The 16,664-nt window shown below is 45.8% G+C and overlaps 6 protein-coding genes across 7 annotated transcripts; 3 read left to right on the forward strand and 3 right to left on the reverse strand.

The window, feature by feature from the left end:
* The first annotated feature begins 315 nt into the window (after positions 1–315).
* BDCG_05799 lies at positions 316–4,431 on the forward strand. 2 transcript variants are annotated; one of them, XM_045421494.1, is made up of 6 exons: positions 316–441; positions 517–1,368; positions 1,540–2,565; positions 2,722–3,559; positions 3,664–3,731; positions 3,849–4,431. In XM_045421494.1, exons 3-6 carry the CDS (start codon positions 2,146–2,148, stop codon positions 4,242–4,244), a joined length of 1,722 nt encoding a protein of 573 aa, XP_045277366.1. In that variant the 5' UTR covers positions 316–441; positions 517–1,368; positions 1,540–2,145; the 3' UTR covers positions 4,245–4,431. The 2 variants fall into 2 exon arrangements, with proteins under 2 accessions (XP_045277366.1, XP_045281407.1); XM_045421495.1 differs by having other exon boundaries at positions 344–1,368; positions 1,540–1,656; positions 1,800–2,565.
* A 37-nt stretch (positions 4,432–4,468) lies between these two features.
* BDCG_17200 (uncharacterized protein) lies at positions 4,469–5,557 on the reverse strand. The gene is made up of 2 exons (XM_045426344.1): positions 5,278–5,557; positions 4,469–5,170 (listed from the first exon to the last, which is right to left on the reverse strand). Exons 1-2 carry the CDS (start codon positions 5,282–5,284, stop codon positions 4,749–4,751), a joined length of 429 nt encoding a protein of 142 aa, XP_045281408.1. The 5' UTR covers positions 5,285–5,557; the 3' UTR covers positions 4,469–4,748.
* A 176-nt stretch (positions 5,558–5,733) lies between these two features.
* Positions 5,734–5,916, forward strand: BDCG_17201 (uncharacterized protein; the record flags this gene model as incomplete). Its single annotated transcript, XM_045426345.1, has 1 exon — positions 5,734–5,916. The coding sequence occupies one exon, from the start codon at positions 5,734–5,736 to the stop codon at positions 5,914–5,916; it is 183 nt and encodes a 60-aa protein (XP_045281409.1).
* Positions 5,917–6,234: 318 nt separating this feature from the next.
* BDCG_17202 (uncharacterized protein) lies at positions 6,235–6,899 on the reverse strand (the record flags this gene model as incomplete). Its single annotated transcript, XM_045426346.1, has 1 exon — positions 6,235–6,899. Exon 1 carries the CDS (start codon positions 6,877–6,879, stop codon positions 6,235–6,237), a length of 645 nt encoding a protein of 214 aa, XP_045281410.1. The 5' UTR covers positions 6,880–6,899.
* A 1,850-nt stretch (positions 6,900–8,749) lies between these two features.
* BDCG_05800 (phospholipid-translocating ATPase) lies at positions 8,750–15,306 on the forward strand. Its single transcript, XM_045421496.1, has 2 exons — positions 8,750–11,521; positions 11,629–15,306. Exons 1-2 carry the CDS (start codon positions 9,330–9,332, stop codon positions 14,687–14,689), a joined length of 5,253 nt encoding a protein of 1,750 aa, XP_045277367.1. The 5' UTR covers positions 8,750–9,329; the 3' UTR covers positions 14,690–15,306.
* Positions 15,307–15,909: 603 nt separating this feature from the next.
* BDCG_05801 (uncharacterized protein) lies at positions 15,910–16,611 on the reverse strand (the record flags this gene model as incomplete). The annotated part of the gene is made up of 1 exon (XM_045421497.1): positions 15,910–16,611. The coding sequence occupies one exon, from the start codon at positions 16,609–16,611 to the stop codon at positions 15,910–15,912; it is 702 nt and encodes a 233-aa protein (XP_045277368.1).
* Between the last annotated feature and the right edge of the window lie 53 nt (positions 16,612–16,664).

Consider the following 16,664-nt stretch of genomic DNA (forward strand, 5'->3'; position numbering starts at 1 on the left):
ACGGTTGTTGCATATCTGTACTATTATTATTAAACCCCCAGATAGCCCGGCTTGACAATGTATGTAGAGATATAGAGGGAAGGTTACCAATAAAGGAAGGTTTACATCGACATATGTAGGACGTTAAATTAGTTTTCTTATACATTGTCAGTGAGGGCCAAATGCTGGCCGTAAGCACAGGGGGTCTAATCAGGCAAGGATCGGCTGATTCGCGAATATTCTCGGGTTGCCGAAATCTTATGCATGTTAGCTTGTGGCTGGGTAGCAACCTGATGCTGCTGATAAGATAAAATAAAGACTGCTGTGTTTATGCTTGTTTGATTCACTTGGTTTTTAGTATTCATCTTCCTGCATTTCTTTGACAGAGACTAAGAATGCACCAAAACAAGTATCCCAGTTTTGGAAGAGTTGTGCATGGAAAGATGACATATTTTCTTCTAGGTGAGTTTCTCATCATACCTTTTCATTCTGGAATAATAAATGGATGAGTGCAGCTGAGATTTCTTATTCTTTCAGTTGACATAATCTACTGCATCCGCACTCTCTTAATATGTGAAATATGGGAATGCAAAACCCCAGGAATACTCAACAATAAAGTCAGCCTTGAAAGTAGAATCCACCAACCAGCTATATAATAGTTACCTGGGGAGTTAACGCGTTCTGCAAAACAACTGCAACAGCAACAACTCCAGACACCATGCAGCACATGAGTGTGTCATTTGCTCCTTTGTTGTTGTTGTTGTTGTTGTCGTTGTGAAAAGAAAGAAATGTATATCTCCCTGTTGATAGGCTCAACAATGGGGCGGTGCAGAACCCCGCCAACAAGTTCGTTAGTACGGCAATGACATAACTAATGTGGCTTGTGCACGCTGTGGCTATGCAGCGTATTTCCTCTGATGAATGACAGATTGGATTATACTGTGCTGTATACGTTGGGGACAGGCAGATCCTGGGGGACATCATGGGCTACGGGCTGTTGTTAGTGGTGTTTGCAATATGGTGCGGCTGAACAGAGAAATATACAGTACATATCAGATGTTACTATCCCATCCCCACGTGGTGATACCCCGTTCAAGGACTGTCTGTTCGAAGAATCTTGTTTGTAGATATAAAGTTATATGATTATTATTTACGGTAAAACACGTATTATCAATGTCACGCTTGGGCTCTCGCCGGAATATCCTCCCAGCCCAGCCAGTCTTCTTTTTATATATTTAACACGCTCTGTCTCTCCCTCCTTTGCCCCATTCCCTGCTTTTCTCCCTCTATTCCTCTCCCCCATCCATATACCATTCTGTAAACCTCGCGCTCTCCATTTCCTCTCGTTTCTAGGACTGACTTTCGACTCTCCCAGACTTCAACATGGGTGTAAGTTCATGCCCCTGGAATGTTCCTAAAGATCGTACCCCGCCATTACCCATTACCCCTCCGTGACTTTTTGCGACCCGTGGAAGTTTTCCTGTCTACACTTTGATCGTCCTCTCCTTCAACTGCACGCGGCATCGAAATGGACACTGACAACCTTGATGGATTATATAGCTCGCTTCAAAGATGGCTGCGGCCCAACAGGCTGGAGGTGCTCCCCCGCGGTCAGGATATCCAGGTGTTCCTCCGCCCGCTGGAGGTGCGCCTAGACCGGGTCAACCAGGCGCATATGTAAGTACTGCCCATGAACATAGCAAATTATCATATCATATCATATCATATGCTGTGGCGAAGTGGAAGCTTCTGACTGATGTCATGGGCTGGCTGTGTACGAGAGTTTCTGACGCTGACTGACTGGCCATATTCCGTTGCAGCCTGGACAGACCCAGCAATACCAGGCGTATCCGGGCCCGACACCAACTCCACCTCCCGCGGTAAGCAAATCACAGTTCTCTACCAGTCGCCAACACCCACCCCGCGCTAGTTTTCCTGTTGCTTTGATAAGTTAAAAAAGAAGAAAACGAAAAATAAAATCCTGCCCAATATTGTTTTGCTTCCTCTCAACTACATCATCGTCATCTCGTGTTGTTGTTCTTCATCTGCTTCCCATCTTTGTCCTTTTCTGTCTACTGTTGCCCATCGGCCTTCCTTTCAACAAATAAATCTCACCTGGAAACGAGCCGCTTTTTGAATTCTCCCGTTCTTTGCTTCCCCGTTACCATGCATCGTCCGTTTAGCCAACAACAGTATCCTGGACAGCCCTACACGAACCCGCCGCAACAACCCCCTTACCCCACGTCGTCTCAACCACCACCACCACCGCCACAACAACAATACCAACATCAATATGGACGACCAGGGATAACTTCGACTCCTTCTCCAGCTCCAGGCTACCAGGGATCTCCTCACCCTGCTTCCCCATCGCCATATCAGAACCCTCAACAACCCCACCAACCTAGTATATCACCAATACCACCTCATTCGCCATACCAACAGCCATATCAACAGCCTACCTATGGACAGCAGCAACAACAGCAGCCTTATGGAGTGCCTCCGCAACAAACCCCTTATGGCCAATCCTACAACCAGCAGTATCCTCAACAACAGCAGCAACCCTACCCACAGAGCCAAGCCCCATACGTTCGTCGATTTCCTATGCCTGTGTACTATTTATCTTTGCTGTTTTATTATTTGCGAATTATTCAAGTTTATTTATGTCATTTATTATTATTATTATTATGATTATTATTATTATTATTTAATGAGACGATGCTAACCTATTATCATTATAATTAGGGACAGCGACCAGGGCAATATCCTCCCCAGGCGGCGCCAGGTTATCCCCCTCAGGGGCATCCTCCCCAGGGAGCTCCACAATATGGCGCCCCGCCTCCCCAAGCTGGACCCCATGTGATTGCCGCCTATAAGCAAATCCTCATGAGTACTATTCAGGAAAAGAATCTTCATGCAATGTACCCACCCAATTCGCCTGTCCTCGATCAAATTGCTTCTCGAGTTACCACGCAGATTGATCAGCTCTGCGCCACATGGCGTGTCCCGCGTGAAGTGGGGCAGGATATCCTCAAACTCGCCCTGTTCGATGTCATTCTCTTTATCGATGACAGCGGCTCCATGCAGTTTGAAGAAGGGGGCGAGCGCATCAAGGATCTCAAATTGATCCTCAGCCGCGTCACCTATGCCGCAACGCTATTTGACGACGACGGCATCCAGATTCGCTTCATGAACTCTGACTTACAGGGAGATAACATCCGCAATGAACAGCAGATCGAACACCTCATCAGTACCATTAAGTTCTCCGGCCTGACTCCAATGGGATCCAGCTTGAGGGCTAAGGTCTTGGAGCCGTTGGTGATCGCGCCCGCCAAAGCTGGTCAGCTGAAGAAACCCGTCTTGGTCATTACCATCACCGATGGACAGCCTGCTGGAGAAAGGCATGGCGCCGTATCCGATGCTATTCGATTCGCGAGCTCCGAACTGAGAGCACTCCCGCAGTATGGACCTGGCGCTATTTCCTTCCAGTTTGCGCAGGTTGGGAATGACTTGAAAGCGCGCGAATTCCTAAGCAAACTCGACGAGGAGCCTGGTATTGGTGAACTCATTGACTGCACATCCAGTACGTGTTAACTAAAGACAATATCTAAACCCAATCCCATTCGAAAGCTTAAATCAACATCGTTTGCTAACAATGGGTAATTTTTATTTTATTTAAAAAAACAGACTTTGAAGTCGAGCAAGATGAAATGTCCCGCGCCAACCCTCCAGTTGACCTAACCCCAGAACTATGGGTAAGTAATTCCCCTCCCCCCCTTACCCAACCAATCCAACATTTATACAGATATAAAAAAAACCCCCGCCCCAAGTAACCCAACCAACTAACCCCACCCCTTCCCAATTAAAAACAGCTCACAAAAATGATCCTCGGCGCCATCGACTCCTCCTACGACACCAAAGACGAGAAATCCAATCGCCCCTCCGCCGGTGGCCACCCCCCCATGCCCCCACAATCCCAATACGGCGCACCCCCAGGCCAATACGGCACTCCGCCCCCACAGGGCCAACAACCGCCCTACGGCGGATACCCAGGAGCCGGAGGCGCCCCGCCGCCCCCGCAACAGGGCGGATATGGCGGCTACGGACAGCAGCAGCAGCCGCCACCACAGCAGGGAGGGTATGGCCAACAGCCACCGCCGCAGCAGGGGGGTTATGGTCAGCAGCCGCCGCAGCATGGAGGGTACGGGCAGGGTGGGTATCCGCCGCAGGGGGGTTATGGCGGTGGAGGTGCGCCGCCGCGGTATTAGGGGCAAGGAGGTGAAAGGGGGGTAGTTAGTTAGCTTGCGTGTTTCCCTTCAAATTTCTATAAGAGATTGATGAAAATGGGCTCTTGCCTTGAGTTGTTTGTGTGTTTGTGCCTTTTGGGCCATGTTATGATGGGTCTCTTCTCATGATATGTTTCTTTTCTTTTTTTTTTTTTTTTTTTTTTTTTTTTTTTTTTTTTTGTATGTGTTTAATAATGCAGTGATGAACTCCTCTGATACTTTCTCTGAATGTATCAATTTACGATCAAATATCATCAAAATTCAAAATTTCCATCTTAGTGACACTGAATTTTCTAATTCACTTTTTCTGATTTGACATAGTCGATATTATCTGTATAAAACCTTCTTAAAAAGCCTGGCACATCGTTGATACCTAGATGAAAACCTCTATGCTGCAGAATGTGTTGTACTGTACATGTACAAGTGACAGCGATTTGACGCCTAAATGACTAGCGAACTTTTAAGCATCGCACTCCTGAACCATCCTTAAAACCTGGGTGTGTTATCCACTATTACTGGAGGTCTCTGATGCTGCAACCTTGGAGCCTTGTGTGGAAGGGAGCTCGTATCTGGATTCGCGTGGTGGGTCCAGGGGCAAGGGCAAAGGCAGGGCAATGCTTGAGGCTGTGCTGGCAAACTTGCAACTCCGAAGCTCGAGACAGACGCATGTCTGAGACTCTTGGTATCGATGACATGGGAATGACGAGGGTTATGCTGGGTATTGATAGAGATAGTCAGATCCAGTTGATCTAAATTGGTATCCTGTCTTGTCTCCTCTTGTGTTGTGTCAGGATGGTTAGCAGAGAGATTGAGGATGAGAATGAGAAGAAGGCTCTCTGTCCTGTCGGTGTCCGCATCGGAGTCCGATGTGGAAAACCGGCAGCAGCATGTACAGTACATGTACAGTACTATGAAAATGATCAGGGGTCAGCACATGTTAAATCAGATAAGTTACATTCTTATTTTTATTTAATGTTATATCCACCCTGTAAGTATGAAATCTGACACTTGTTACCACGCATTTATCAGGGTTGGCTAGTTAACCTTAACCTCATTTTTCTCACCATCAAGGGCGCAAAACTCCTGAAGGCGAAGAAGAGATCAACAGAGCCCTCACCCAGATTGCCTCTCCCTCCTCGCCTTCGTCTTCGTATGTGCATAGTCCCCAGCAGTAGTTCTGTGCCTGTATCCTTAAGGTTGACCCCCGCCCGAGGTTTAGATAAAAGGAAGCTTTCACAGGAAAAAGCATAAGTTATATTGTGGCGGACATATTACTTGCAAAAACAGAATTTTCCCAGCCCCCCCTGAAAATTAGTAGCAAAACACCACCAAAAAATCAAAATATCTGCATTTCTCTAGAATCATTCAATATCATCCAATACACATCTTTTTCAATCAAATATCATTCAAATATGCGTCTTTCTTATCTTTATCATCAAATCCACATATATCAATCAACCCTTTTTTCAATATGTCTCGCAACACCCGCCGTCCTGCTGCTTCACAAGCCTGTACAAAGACTTCTATCCTGCACCTCAGTCTCCTCAAACTACCTGTTCCAGAAGTTCTGGATAATGGAGAGGATCCAGTCAATGATGAGATGAAGGAGCAGGTGGATGAGAAGAATATAGAGACTCAGTCTGAGAATTCTTGATATTCATGAATCTCTACATCTGAGTCTGATATCTCATACAGATTGTATGAACAGGTGATTATCAATGAGATAAAGAATAAGAGAGATGATAAAATGATTAATGAGTAGAAAGAAGAAGAAGAATCAGAAGAATGAATCTATAATTTCTACAATCAATTCTTCTATACAGATCTCTCAAATGTCAGTGATTATATTCTCTTCTTCAGCTCTGACAGTTTCAACTTCATTCAATATGACATTCTCAAGTAAGATAATCAATGTGATGATGATGAAATATATGATGAAAGGAATAGAAGAACTGAATTCACAATCTCATTATCATTCACATCCAGATCTGCTGTTGAATCTTCCATCAAATCCACTGTTGAATCTTCCATTGAATACACTGTTGAAATCTTCCATCGAATCCACCGTTGAATCTTCCATCGAATACACTGTTGAAATCTTCCATCGAATCCACCGTTGAATCTTCCATTGAATACACTGTTGAAATCTTCCATCGAATCCACCGTTGAATCTTCCATCGAATACACTGTTGAAATCTTCCATCGAATCCGCCGTTGAATCTTCCATCGAATACACTGTTGAAATCTTCCATCGAATCCGCCGTTGAATCTTCCATCGAATACACTGTTGAAATCTTCCATCGAATCCACCGTTGAATCTTCCATCGAATCCGCTGTTGAATCTTCCATCAAATACACTGTTGAATCTTCCATTGAATCCACTGTTGAAATCTTCCATCGAATCCGCCGTTGAATCTTCCATCGAATACACTGTTGAAATCTTCCATCGAATCCGCCGTTGAATCTTCCATCGAATACACTGTTGAAATCTTCCATCGAATCCACCGTTGAATCTTCCATCGAATCCGCTGTTGAATCTTTCATCAAATACACTGTTGAATCTTCCATTGAATCCACTGTTGAAATCTTCCATCGAATCCGCCGTTGAATCTTTCATTGAATCCGCTGTTTCATCTCCAATTCAAAGTAGTTCAATACCTCAATTTGATGAATACTTCAATTGATTGACAAGGGAACAGTTGCTTCATATGAATATTGACAAGAGTATATTTCAAATTATAAGAGATGAATTAAAAAGTTCATTATAACAGATAAAATTGCAGAAATTTAAATCATCTTTATTCACTATTTATAGTGATGAGAATAGATCTCATACTACTTTCACTTCTAAATTTATATTATAATGAATTATAATCTGAATCTTTCTAATTATTATAATACTATTCTATATAAGTAAATCTGAAATATTCTTTTATATCTTTTTCTCTTATAAAGTTCTCAACTGTATAATATAAAAAAGCTTCAAAATCTTCATTAAATCTCTTCAGAATTGAAGAGATATCTGATATAATCTTTGACTTTATATCATATATTGAACAGAGTTCTCTAGCAGTTTCAAAACAGTGAAGATTTCATTGAATTTAATATATATAGATAATAATCAATACTTCATATAATTTCAGCAGATATATAATTATTCTTAAGAAAATATATAATCTTATTAATGATAAAATCACAGAGTTGAGATAACATATTAATAATAAAGATAAGAAAGACACATATTTGAATAATATTTAATTGAAAAAAATATGTATTGAATAATATTAAATAATTCTAGAGAAATACAGATATTTTGATTTTTTAATAGTGTTTTACTACTAATTTTCAGAGAAGACTGAGAAAATTCTATTTTCATAAGTAATATATTCATTATAATAAGTAAGTCAGTTATATAGTAACTTTTCATTATCTCAATATGCTTTTAAAATGATAATTAAAGTATAAAATCATCAAGTTTTTTTTTCAAAAAGACTATTTTTAATTATTCAAACACTTGATAATGTAGAAAGTATAATAATAATTAAGAATATAAATTAATAAATTAAAGCTTAATAGATAATATTCAAAAGAATTAACAATAGATTAATTATTAGTATTGTATATATACAGAGATAATTTATTAAATAATAATATAATACAGATAAAGAGATTTTAAATAGTTAATAAGTAAATCTATTAATAAGTATCAGAGATACAGATAATTAAATTCTTTTTATAAATAAAGAAAGTAATTTTAATATATTAAGAATATTAAAGTTATATTGTTAATGAAAAGTAATAATAATATTAAGTTTATAATAAGACATACTCAATCATTAATATTAATTGTTAATAAGTAGATGTAATTATATAAATCTTTTCTTTCTCTGCCTCTGTATGTATCAGTACATGTAGTTACTCTGTATCTACGGCAGCCTATATTGACATTTGAGTCAAATGTGTATTTTTGAGTATTTTATACTAGTGTTACCATGTACACGCATCAATCATATTCATTCAATTTGTAATTAAACAGAGCTTATTAATTAAAAATATACAGAGTACAGAGTGGTAAAAAATAAACTTTGTAAGTAGTTATATATTTTAAAATATACTAATTACTTTATTAATTATAGTGATAGATATAGTAATAATAGTAGAGAAGATGAAAGAAGTGAAGAAGATAATAAGAGAAAGTAAAGATAGAGAGTGAAATTAATAGAGAGAGTTATACAAGCAGCAAAGCAAGTGTAAATGAACATTTAATACTTGTAATTAATTAGAATGAAAATGAGATATTTCTTGCTTATAGGCAAACTTTTATATAAATTTCTATTGATGAGTGTCTATAAGTGGAATTAAGTACTTACAGCAGAAAAACATGAAAAAAGTCATTTGACTCAAATGTCACTATAGGCTGCCGTAGTACATGTAACTAACTTTTAGTTCACTCCACTCCACTACGCTGTTTATTCCGCACGGCCATTTTTAACTATAACTAGTTATCATTTTGTCCCAGACTCGAACCATCTTCACACCCTCCACTACCACCATGCCTTCTTCCTTTTTCTGTATATACGACACCCCTCTAAGAGTAACAGCTACTTGCCTTTTTCTATTGTAAATTTGAAGTTTATCATCCCTCTTGTACAGCACAGGACTGTCCACTGCCAAACCGATTTTACCGGAAGTCGCTACGTCCACTGGTTCCTCAATATCCTTCTCCCCGCCCGCCCACCAACCAAATGCGCCACTTCCAACGATGATTCTAACTCCGCTCAACTTCTCCCTAGCTACCGCCTTTACACGTTTTGTCCTTGGTATATTCAATTAAATTATCCATCGCAAGTCGTCTCACACCCCGCTTAATTACCTACTGCTTTTTCATCCGATCCGCCCGTCCATTTTACGTTCCAGGGCTGGTTCCGGGCTACTGCTAAAGATATAAGAGACGGACGTGCATTATATACGTATATACTTACATATATATATATAAGCCTGCTAGCGGAGATTCTTTATATTGGCGGAGGAAGCCGGTACACTGTATCATAGCTGGGCGTCAACCCGATGGCGGGGCGCGATGGAAATAACCCCGGACTTGGAAGGTTGGACTCGCCCCGACTGCCTCGCCGGGCTTCATCGAGATCGCCGTTGAGAGACAGTATTTTGAGAGAGGGTGGTGCGGATAGAGAGGAGGATGGGACGGTTCTGCTTCAGGATGCTGGAGGAGGACGGACGACTGGAGATGCGGGAGATATCGGTGCAAGTACACATACCGACACTACAGATCGCGCTTCTTCCCAGGATACAAGGAGGCCGTCTCAGGCTCGAGTGCGCTTTTCGGTGGATCTAGAGCGCACGCCCGATAACACAATTCCTCCAAGTCCCAGGTGTGAGGAATCGCAGGACAGCGCTGGGAGGGATGTTGGTGGTGGTAGCGGGCGTGCTGCGGGTTTGGGCCTTAGAGTGGACACATCCTTGCCCAGTGTCATTTCGAAACAAAGAAGCCCGTCACTGCGGAGTAGCGGCCAGTGGATATCTCCAGTTTCCCCCGTTTCCCCCACAGACCCCCTTCCGCCGCTTCACGAATCCCCTCCTCTCGTTTTGCCCGCAACGCGGAACCGGGGCTATTCCCTACGACGAGCTATTTTTAACCGGAACATTGCCAACCAGTCGGAGCATGACCAGACGGATAATATTGAATTACGTCACCAGCTGTCGGCGGGCGGTGAGCCTCTGTCGAGGGTCCATTCTCAGCCACAGATACAGCATGGGGCAGGCCAGGAAGTCGTTTTCCCTACGAGTTCCAAGGACGAAGAATCTACCACATTCTCGGACCTGAAGGCTCAATTAAGGGAAAGGAAGCCGTACTCAGCGGGACGAGCTGCTGCATGCAAAGTTCGTGCTACCCATGAGCTAGCGGTGGGCAAATTGAAAGTTGTTACAGACGCTTTCCGAAAGCACGTACTTCGCATCAAAGAAATCCCACCTAGCAAGGATGGTCGCCATATCGATCTCGATGTACAGAGACAAGAACCGCGGATCGACGAACGGACTGGCAAGTACTACGTTAGCAATCATATCCGATCCAGCCGATATAGCCTATGGAGTTTCTTCCCCCGCCAACTCGTAGCGCAATTCTCCAAGCTGGCGAATTTCTATTTTCTTGTCGTTTCAATTTTGCAGATGATACCCGGTCTCAGTACCACTGGCACTTTCACCACTTTTGTTCCGCTTATGATTTTTGTTGGTATTTCTATGGGGAAGGAAGGGATTGATGATCTCCGTCGCTACCGGTTGGATAAGGAGGAGAATAACCGCATTGCGTATATTTTACGAGCCCGCAATGCAAATTCGAATGCTACTGCCGCCACCACTGCCACCACTTCTAAGACTACCAGCACAACTTCTACGGATGCCATGGAAGCCAAGATAACCTCCACCACAGACACTGATTCATATTCCAATAGTGCAGGATACTGGGCGCCTACCAAATGGGTAGATATCAAAGTGGGCGACGTCATCAAACTGTCCCGCGATCAACCAGCCCCAGCAGATATAGTTCTCCTCCATGCCGACGACCCGAACGGAATCGCATACATCGAAACCATGGCGCTAGATGGCGAGACAAACCTGAAAAGCAAACAACCCTGCCGCCCCGTCGCGAAAACATGCAAGACAGCTGAAGACATCATCCACAACACATCCATCCACTTCGCTGTCGAAGACCCCAACATCGACCTCTACAAATTCGACGGCAATGTCACAGTCGGACAGGAGAAACTGCCCATCACCAACTCGGAAGTCATCTACCGCGGCAGCATCTTGCGCAATACCCACGAAGCCTTCGGCATGGTGATATATACCGGCGAGGAGTGTAAGATACGCATGAACGCGAACAAAAACCCGCGCATCAAGGCGCCGGCGCTGCAGACGGTGGTCAACCGCGTCGTGGCCGTCATTGTGCTGTTCGTCGTCGTGCTCGCGTCCGCGTGTACGATTGCGTATACGTTCTGGTCGCGCGACGTGGAGGATAAATCGTGGTATCTGGAGGAAGCAGACGTCTCGATTGGGCCCATCTTCACTTCTTTTATCATTATGTTTAACACCATGATTCCCATCTCGTTGTATGTCAGTTTGGAGATTGTGAAGGTTGCGCAGATTTTTTTGCTGAATGATATCGATATGTATGATGTCGAATCGGATACACCGTTGGAGGCGAGGACATCTACGATTAATGAGGAGTTGGGGCAGGTTAGGTATGGATGATGTTCTTCCTTGTCTTCGTTTATTTTTTTCCCCCTCCCGCAGGGGGCTGCGCTCGGAATATCCCGTTTAAAGATAAATGCTAACTAAATAACAACAGCTACATATTCTCCGATAAAACCGGCACGCTGACGAATAACTCCATGAAATTCCGCAAAATGAGCGTTGCGGGAACTGCCTGGCTGCACGACACCGATTTACAAGAGGAAGCAGCCCGAGACGCGGATCGCAAGATGCTCCTGCATAAGAAACGCAAGGAGAAGAAGGCTTCCTCACGGAAATCGTCCACATATGACCAAGTAACATTTGGGCGGAAGTCCGGTGTGTCAAATCACAGGCAGGAGGAGAACTCATCACCGACGGCGACGACAACGACGCACTGGCGGTCGAATAGGAGGGGTAGAATGTATCACGGTGGCCGGACAGTGGAGATGTTGGAATACATACAGCAGAAACCGCATACCCTGTTCGCGCGCAAGGCGAAATTCTTCATCCTCGCCCTCGCGCTATGCCACACATGCATACCGGAGCGCGATGATGATGGTGATATCTCATTCCAAGCTGCTTCGCCGGATGAGGCTGCGCTGGTCACTGCTGCGAAGGAGATGGGATATCTGGTGGTGGATAGACAACCCAACTCGCTTACCATTCGACTATCAACGACCGCGCAGGACGAAGACGGAGAGCCTGTCGCAGAGGAAGAAGTCTATGAAATCCTAGATATCATTGAATTCTCCAGCGTGCGGAAACGCATGTCGATCGTCGTCCGTATGCCCGACCAGCGCATCTGTCTCTTCTGCAAGGGCGCTGATTCGACCGTCATGGGCCTGCTGAAACGATCTGGCCTCGCTGCAGAGAAAGTCGCCGAGATCGAAAACCGCGCTAACAAGCGGAAATCGCTGGAGGCGAAAGAGGTCATGAGGCGCAATAGCGAACACGCCCACCGCAAGGATGGCAAGACCAGCATGAGTATTGGCCGTCCTAGCTTCGCGGCTGGTCGCCGGTCGAGCGTGTCTGGTAAGCGCCGCTCGTCGCTGCGGGATAGTATCGATGTCTGGCTGCGGGACCGAGAGACGGATGGCGGTCTGGTGTTGAGAGATGGCGATGATGATTATTATTATAGCCCACGCCCATCTATGCAACTCTCCCCGCGGCCGTCTGGGGCTCTTTCAGAGGAACGGTACCGCGCGTCCTTCCAGACGGACGATGGCGCGGAGGATTTGGTTGAGGAGTCGTTGGTGGTTAATGAGGCGATGGTGTTTGAGCGGTGTTTCCAGCATCTGAATGACTTTGCGACGGAAGGGCTGCGGACGCTGTTGTATGGCTATCGCTTCATTGAGGAAGCGGATTATCAGGAGTGGAAGGCTAGGTATCATGAAGCGACGACGAGTTTGGTCGGGCGGCAGGAGAAGATTGAACAGGTGGGCGAGCAGATTGAGACGCAGCTAGAGTTGGGCGGGGCTACTGCTATTGAGGATAAGTTGCAGAAGGGCGTTCCGGAGGCTATTGATAAGCTGCGCCGGGCGAATATCAAGCTCTGGATGCTTACGGGCGATAAGCGGGAGACTGCGATCAACATTGGCAATTCGTGTCGGCTTGTGAAGGATTATTCGACCGTGACGATTTTGGACCATGATGCCGGGGACGTCGAGCGGGTTATCCTGGAGACAACGAGTGAGATTGTGAGGGGTGCCTGTGCCCATTCTGTGATTGTGGTGGATGGGCAGACGCTGTCGACCGTCGAGGCGGATGCGCCACTCCAGGAACTCTTTTTTGATCTTGCCATCCTCGCCGACTCTGTGATTTGTTGCCGTGCGAGTCCGAAGCAGAAGGCGTTCCTCGTGCGATCGATTCGGAAGCGGGTGAAGAGATCCATTACCCTTGCGATTGGGGATGGTGCGAATGATATCGCTATGATTCAGGAGGCGCACGTGGGCATTGGCATTACCGGCAAGGAGGGTCTACAAGCCGCCAGGATATCAGACTACTCAATCGCGCAGTTTAGATTCCTGCTCAAGCTCCTCCTCGTCCACGGCCGCTGGAACTACATCCGTGTCTGCAAATACACGCTAGGAACCTTCTGGAAAGAAACCGTCTTCTACCTCACGCAAGCCCTGTACCAGCGCTGGAATGGCTACACGGGGACCAGTCTCTACGAATCATGGTCCCTCAGCATGTTCAACACCCTCTTCACCTCCCTCCCCGTCATCTTCCTCGGCATCTTCGAAAAGGACCTCGCGGCCTCCACCCTCCTCGCCGTCCCCGAACTGTACACCAAGGGCCAACGCAACGGCGGCTTCAACGTCAAACTCTACCTCGGCTGGGCCTTTATGGGCAGCTGCGAAGCCATGGTGGTCTACTTCACCATGTACGGCCTCTTCGGCAGCGCCATCTTCACCCTCGACAACCGCGTCTTCGCCATGGGCCTGCTAACCTACACCGCCTGCGTGATCATCATCAACCTAAAACTCCAATTCCTCGAGATCCGCTACCGCACCGTCATGGCCGCCATCGTCATCATCGTGTCCATCGGCGGCTGGTTCCTCTGGAACATCATCCTCTCGCGCCGCTACGCGCTCGATGCCATCTACAATGTCCGCGACAACTTCCTGCCTCGCACCGGGCGCAACCTGCTCTGGTGGGTTACCTTGCTCCTCGCCGTGGTCGCCGTGCTTCTCTTCGAGATATGCGTGACGACGCTGCGCGTCGCGCTGTTCCCGACCGATGTCGATCACTTCCAGGAGTTCGAGGGCGATTTGGAGATTCGGAAGCGGTTTGAGGAGGCGGCGGCATCGGAGCTGCAGCAGGGGTGGGATCGGGGGAAGAAGTCTGGTCTGGAGACTATGACGGATTTGAACGGTGGAGATGTTGCGGACATGGAAGCTGAGAGGGAGAGGGAGATGCAGGTGCAGGAGTTGTTGGATCGGAGGAGCGCGCCGCGTGGACGGGGGAAAGGGAAAGGTGGAGACGGTGCTGATGTGCAGATGGAGGAGGTGGAGTTGGGGAATGGTCAAGCTTTTGTGAATGGAGGAGGAGGAGGTGCAGGCCGAGCGGCGGAAGAAAGCGGCGATGTATCAAGCCCAAGTCCCTCGCGGCGCTCGTTGGATATTCAAGAGTTACTTAATAGGAGGTTTGGTGCTATTTGGAAGGGCCAGCTCTAAGCCCTCTTAACATTTCCAAGTTCACTCTTTTTTTCCTTTTCTCTCTCATGTTTTTATCGGTTTTTGATGCGAAGTTCGAGGATTTCAAATGGCTGAGATATTGATGTTTTTCCTACTCCTCCCTCCCCCGCTCCCACTTTTTTTTTTCTTACTTTTGCCCTTTTGGAGTTATGTTCTTTCCACTAACTTACCTGTTGGTTGTACGCGTGGGTTACGGTGTTTATTTTGATTGCATATATGCATGATGATTCCCCTTTGCACTTGGCCATATTCTGTTTAACGCTTTTATGTTTCTTTCTTTCTTTTTTTTTTTTTTTTTTTAAGACCGATTGACTAATTGATTGATTGACTGATTGAAGCGCCTAATAGACTAACTTTTATTATACGATTTTCCTATTCTTTTTAACTTTTTATTTTTATTTCTCTCTTCACTTTCAAGCCAAATCTCCCCACCACTTTATATCATCTCCATCTCCCCGCATGTTGAAAATATCTTTGATTTACATGTATGTAAAAGGTGTAAAGCTCGATTAATTGAAATAATGCTAGCTATATGATAAGTTAACTAGAATATTAAGATCTATCATATGAACCAGTTATCTTATTATTATTTAAGATGATATTAGTCACACAGCAGCATCCCAGAGTTTGAATTTTAAAATAGAAGATCTGATCCCTGAGACTGCAGAGTGTTTTGATAAGATAATATATAATCAAAAGCAGATCGATCAGAGAGAGATCTTGCTACATGCACAATCAACAGCCAACCAGAATCACACACAAGTTGTGTGCTAAGATGACATTGGGTTGCCGTCCTGATATGTACATGTACATATAGATATATTCTAATATACTTGTTTATATCACTGTTGGAATTGGAACTGAGGAGGCGGTATTCCGTACATTCATTCTACTTAGGTGCTGGATCTGGGTGTGAAGAGCTTGGAAATGGGGGGTTGTAGGAAGTGAATATGATTGATTCACTTCAGCGCTCCGGGACAGGGGATGGAACGTATATCATTATCATTATTATCATTATCGCGCTCCTCCACATCATTCATAACAATTGGACAAGAAAAAACTAAGATGAAAAAGAAAAGAAAAGGAAGGTCGAGAGGTAGAAACAAAACAAAAGAGCCGTCACAATATAGGCCAACCAAGAAATTATCCCATCATAGTCTTCACAATCTGACAACTAAACCTCACATCCCCTTCCCCCCTCATCTCCACCTCCCTTCCCCCTCCCCCTCCCCCTTCTCCCCATCAACCCGATCATAATCACCATCACCACCCCCCTTCCCCGCAACAATCCCCCTCGCAATACTCCCCAGCTCCGCCCGACACCGAACACAATCCATCCAATAACTCTCGCTGGTCAAATGCCGCTTCCGCCGGCTGCACGGTTCCTTGAAATACCTCGCCTTGGATATCGGGCTATCTGCATCGCCGAGCATGAAGGTGCAGGAGGGGTTTTCGGGACTTTCGGGGGTTGGGGGGCGCTCTGGGTCCGCTGGCCAGAGGGTTTCAGGGGGAGGGGAAGGGGGCGGGGGAGGCTCTTCTTCTAGTTTGTGGTGGTGGTGGTGGTCGTTGATGGCTAGGGGTTCGTCGGGTGGGTAAGGCTCGTCTGGCGCTAGGTCATCGGGAAAAGCGCATCGGTCGATGTGGACTTCAGGCTCCGGTGCTGGCGGTGGTTCCGAGCCTGGGGCTTCGATCATCTTTTTCTTCTTACCCTTTTTCTTGCCTCTTCTTGGTGGATGTAGGGTCGTCTGCTGGTCCGTGTCCGGCTTCTGGGCCTGGTTCAACAACGACTTCGTGCCCCATCCCGACCAATCATGAGGTTCAACTGGGGACTCCTCTACTGGAGCCCCCTCTGGCTCTAGCCCTGGGTCGGGCTCCGGGCTTTTCTTGGGCTTCTTCTTCATCCTTCTCCTGAGTTCAACGCCTCCCCAGAGTCCCCACCCGTCATCAACTGCAT

The sequence above is a fragment of the Blastomyces dermatitidis genome (genome assembly GCF_000003525.1).
Source record: "Blastomyces dermatitidis ER-3 genomic scaffold supercont1.6, whole genome shotgun sequence".
In the NCBI taxonomy this organism is placed as follows: domain Eukaryota; kingdom Fungi; phylum Ascomycota; class Eurotiomycetes; order Onygenales; family Ajellomycetaceae; genus Blastomyces; species Blastomyces dermatitidis.

Excerpts from the sequence above, each read along its gene's own strand:
- BDCG_05800 (XM_045421496.1), top strand. The coding sequence starts at position 9,330 with ATGGCGGGGCGCGATGGAAATAACCCCGGACTTGGAAGGTTGGACTCG. Across the intron at positions 11,522-11,628 it reads GAGGAGTTGGGGCAGGTTAG|CTACATATTCTCCGATAAAA; the intron begins GTATGGATGATG and ends AAATAACAACAG.
- BDCG_05799 (XM_045421494.1), top strand. The coding sequence starts at position 2,146 with ATGCATCGTCCGTTTAGCCAACAACAGTATCCTGGACAGCCCTACACG. Across the intron at positions 3,560-3,663 it reads ACTCATTGACTGCACATCCA|ACTTTGAAGTCGAGCAAGAT; the intron begins GTACGTGTTAAC and ends TTAAAAAAACAG. Across the intron at positions 3,732-3,848 it reads ACCTAACCCCAGAACTATGG|CTCACAAAAATGATCCTCGG; the intron begins GTAAGTAATTCC and ends AATTAAAAACAG.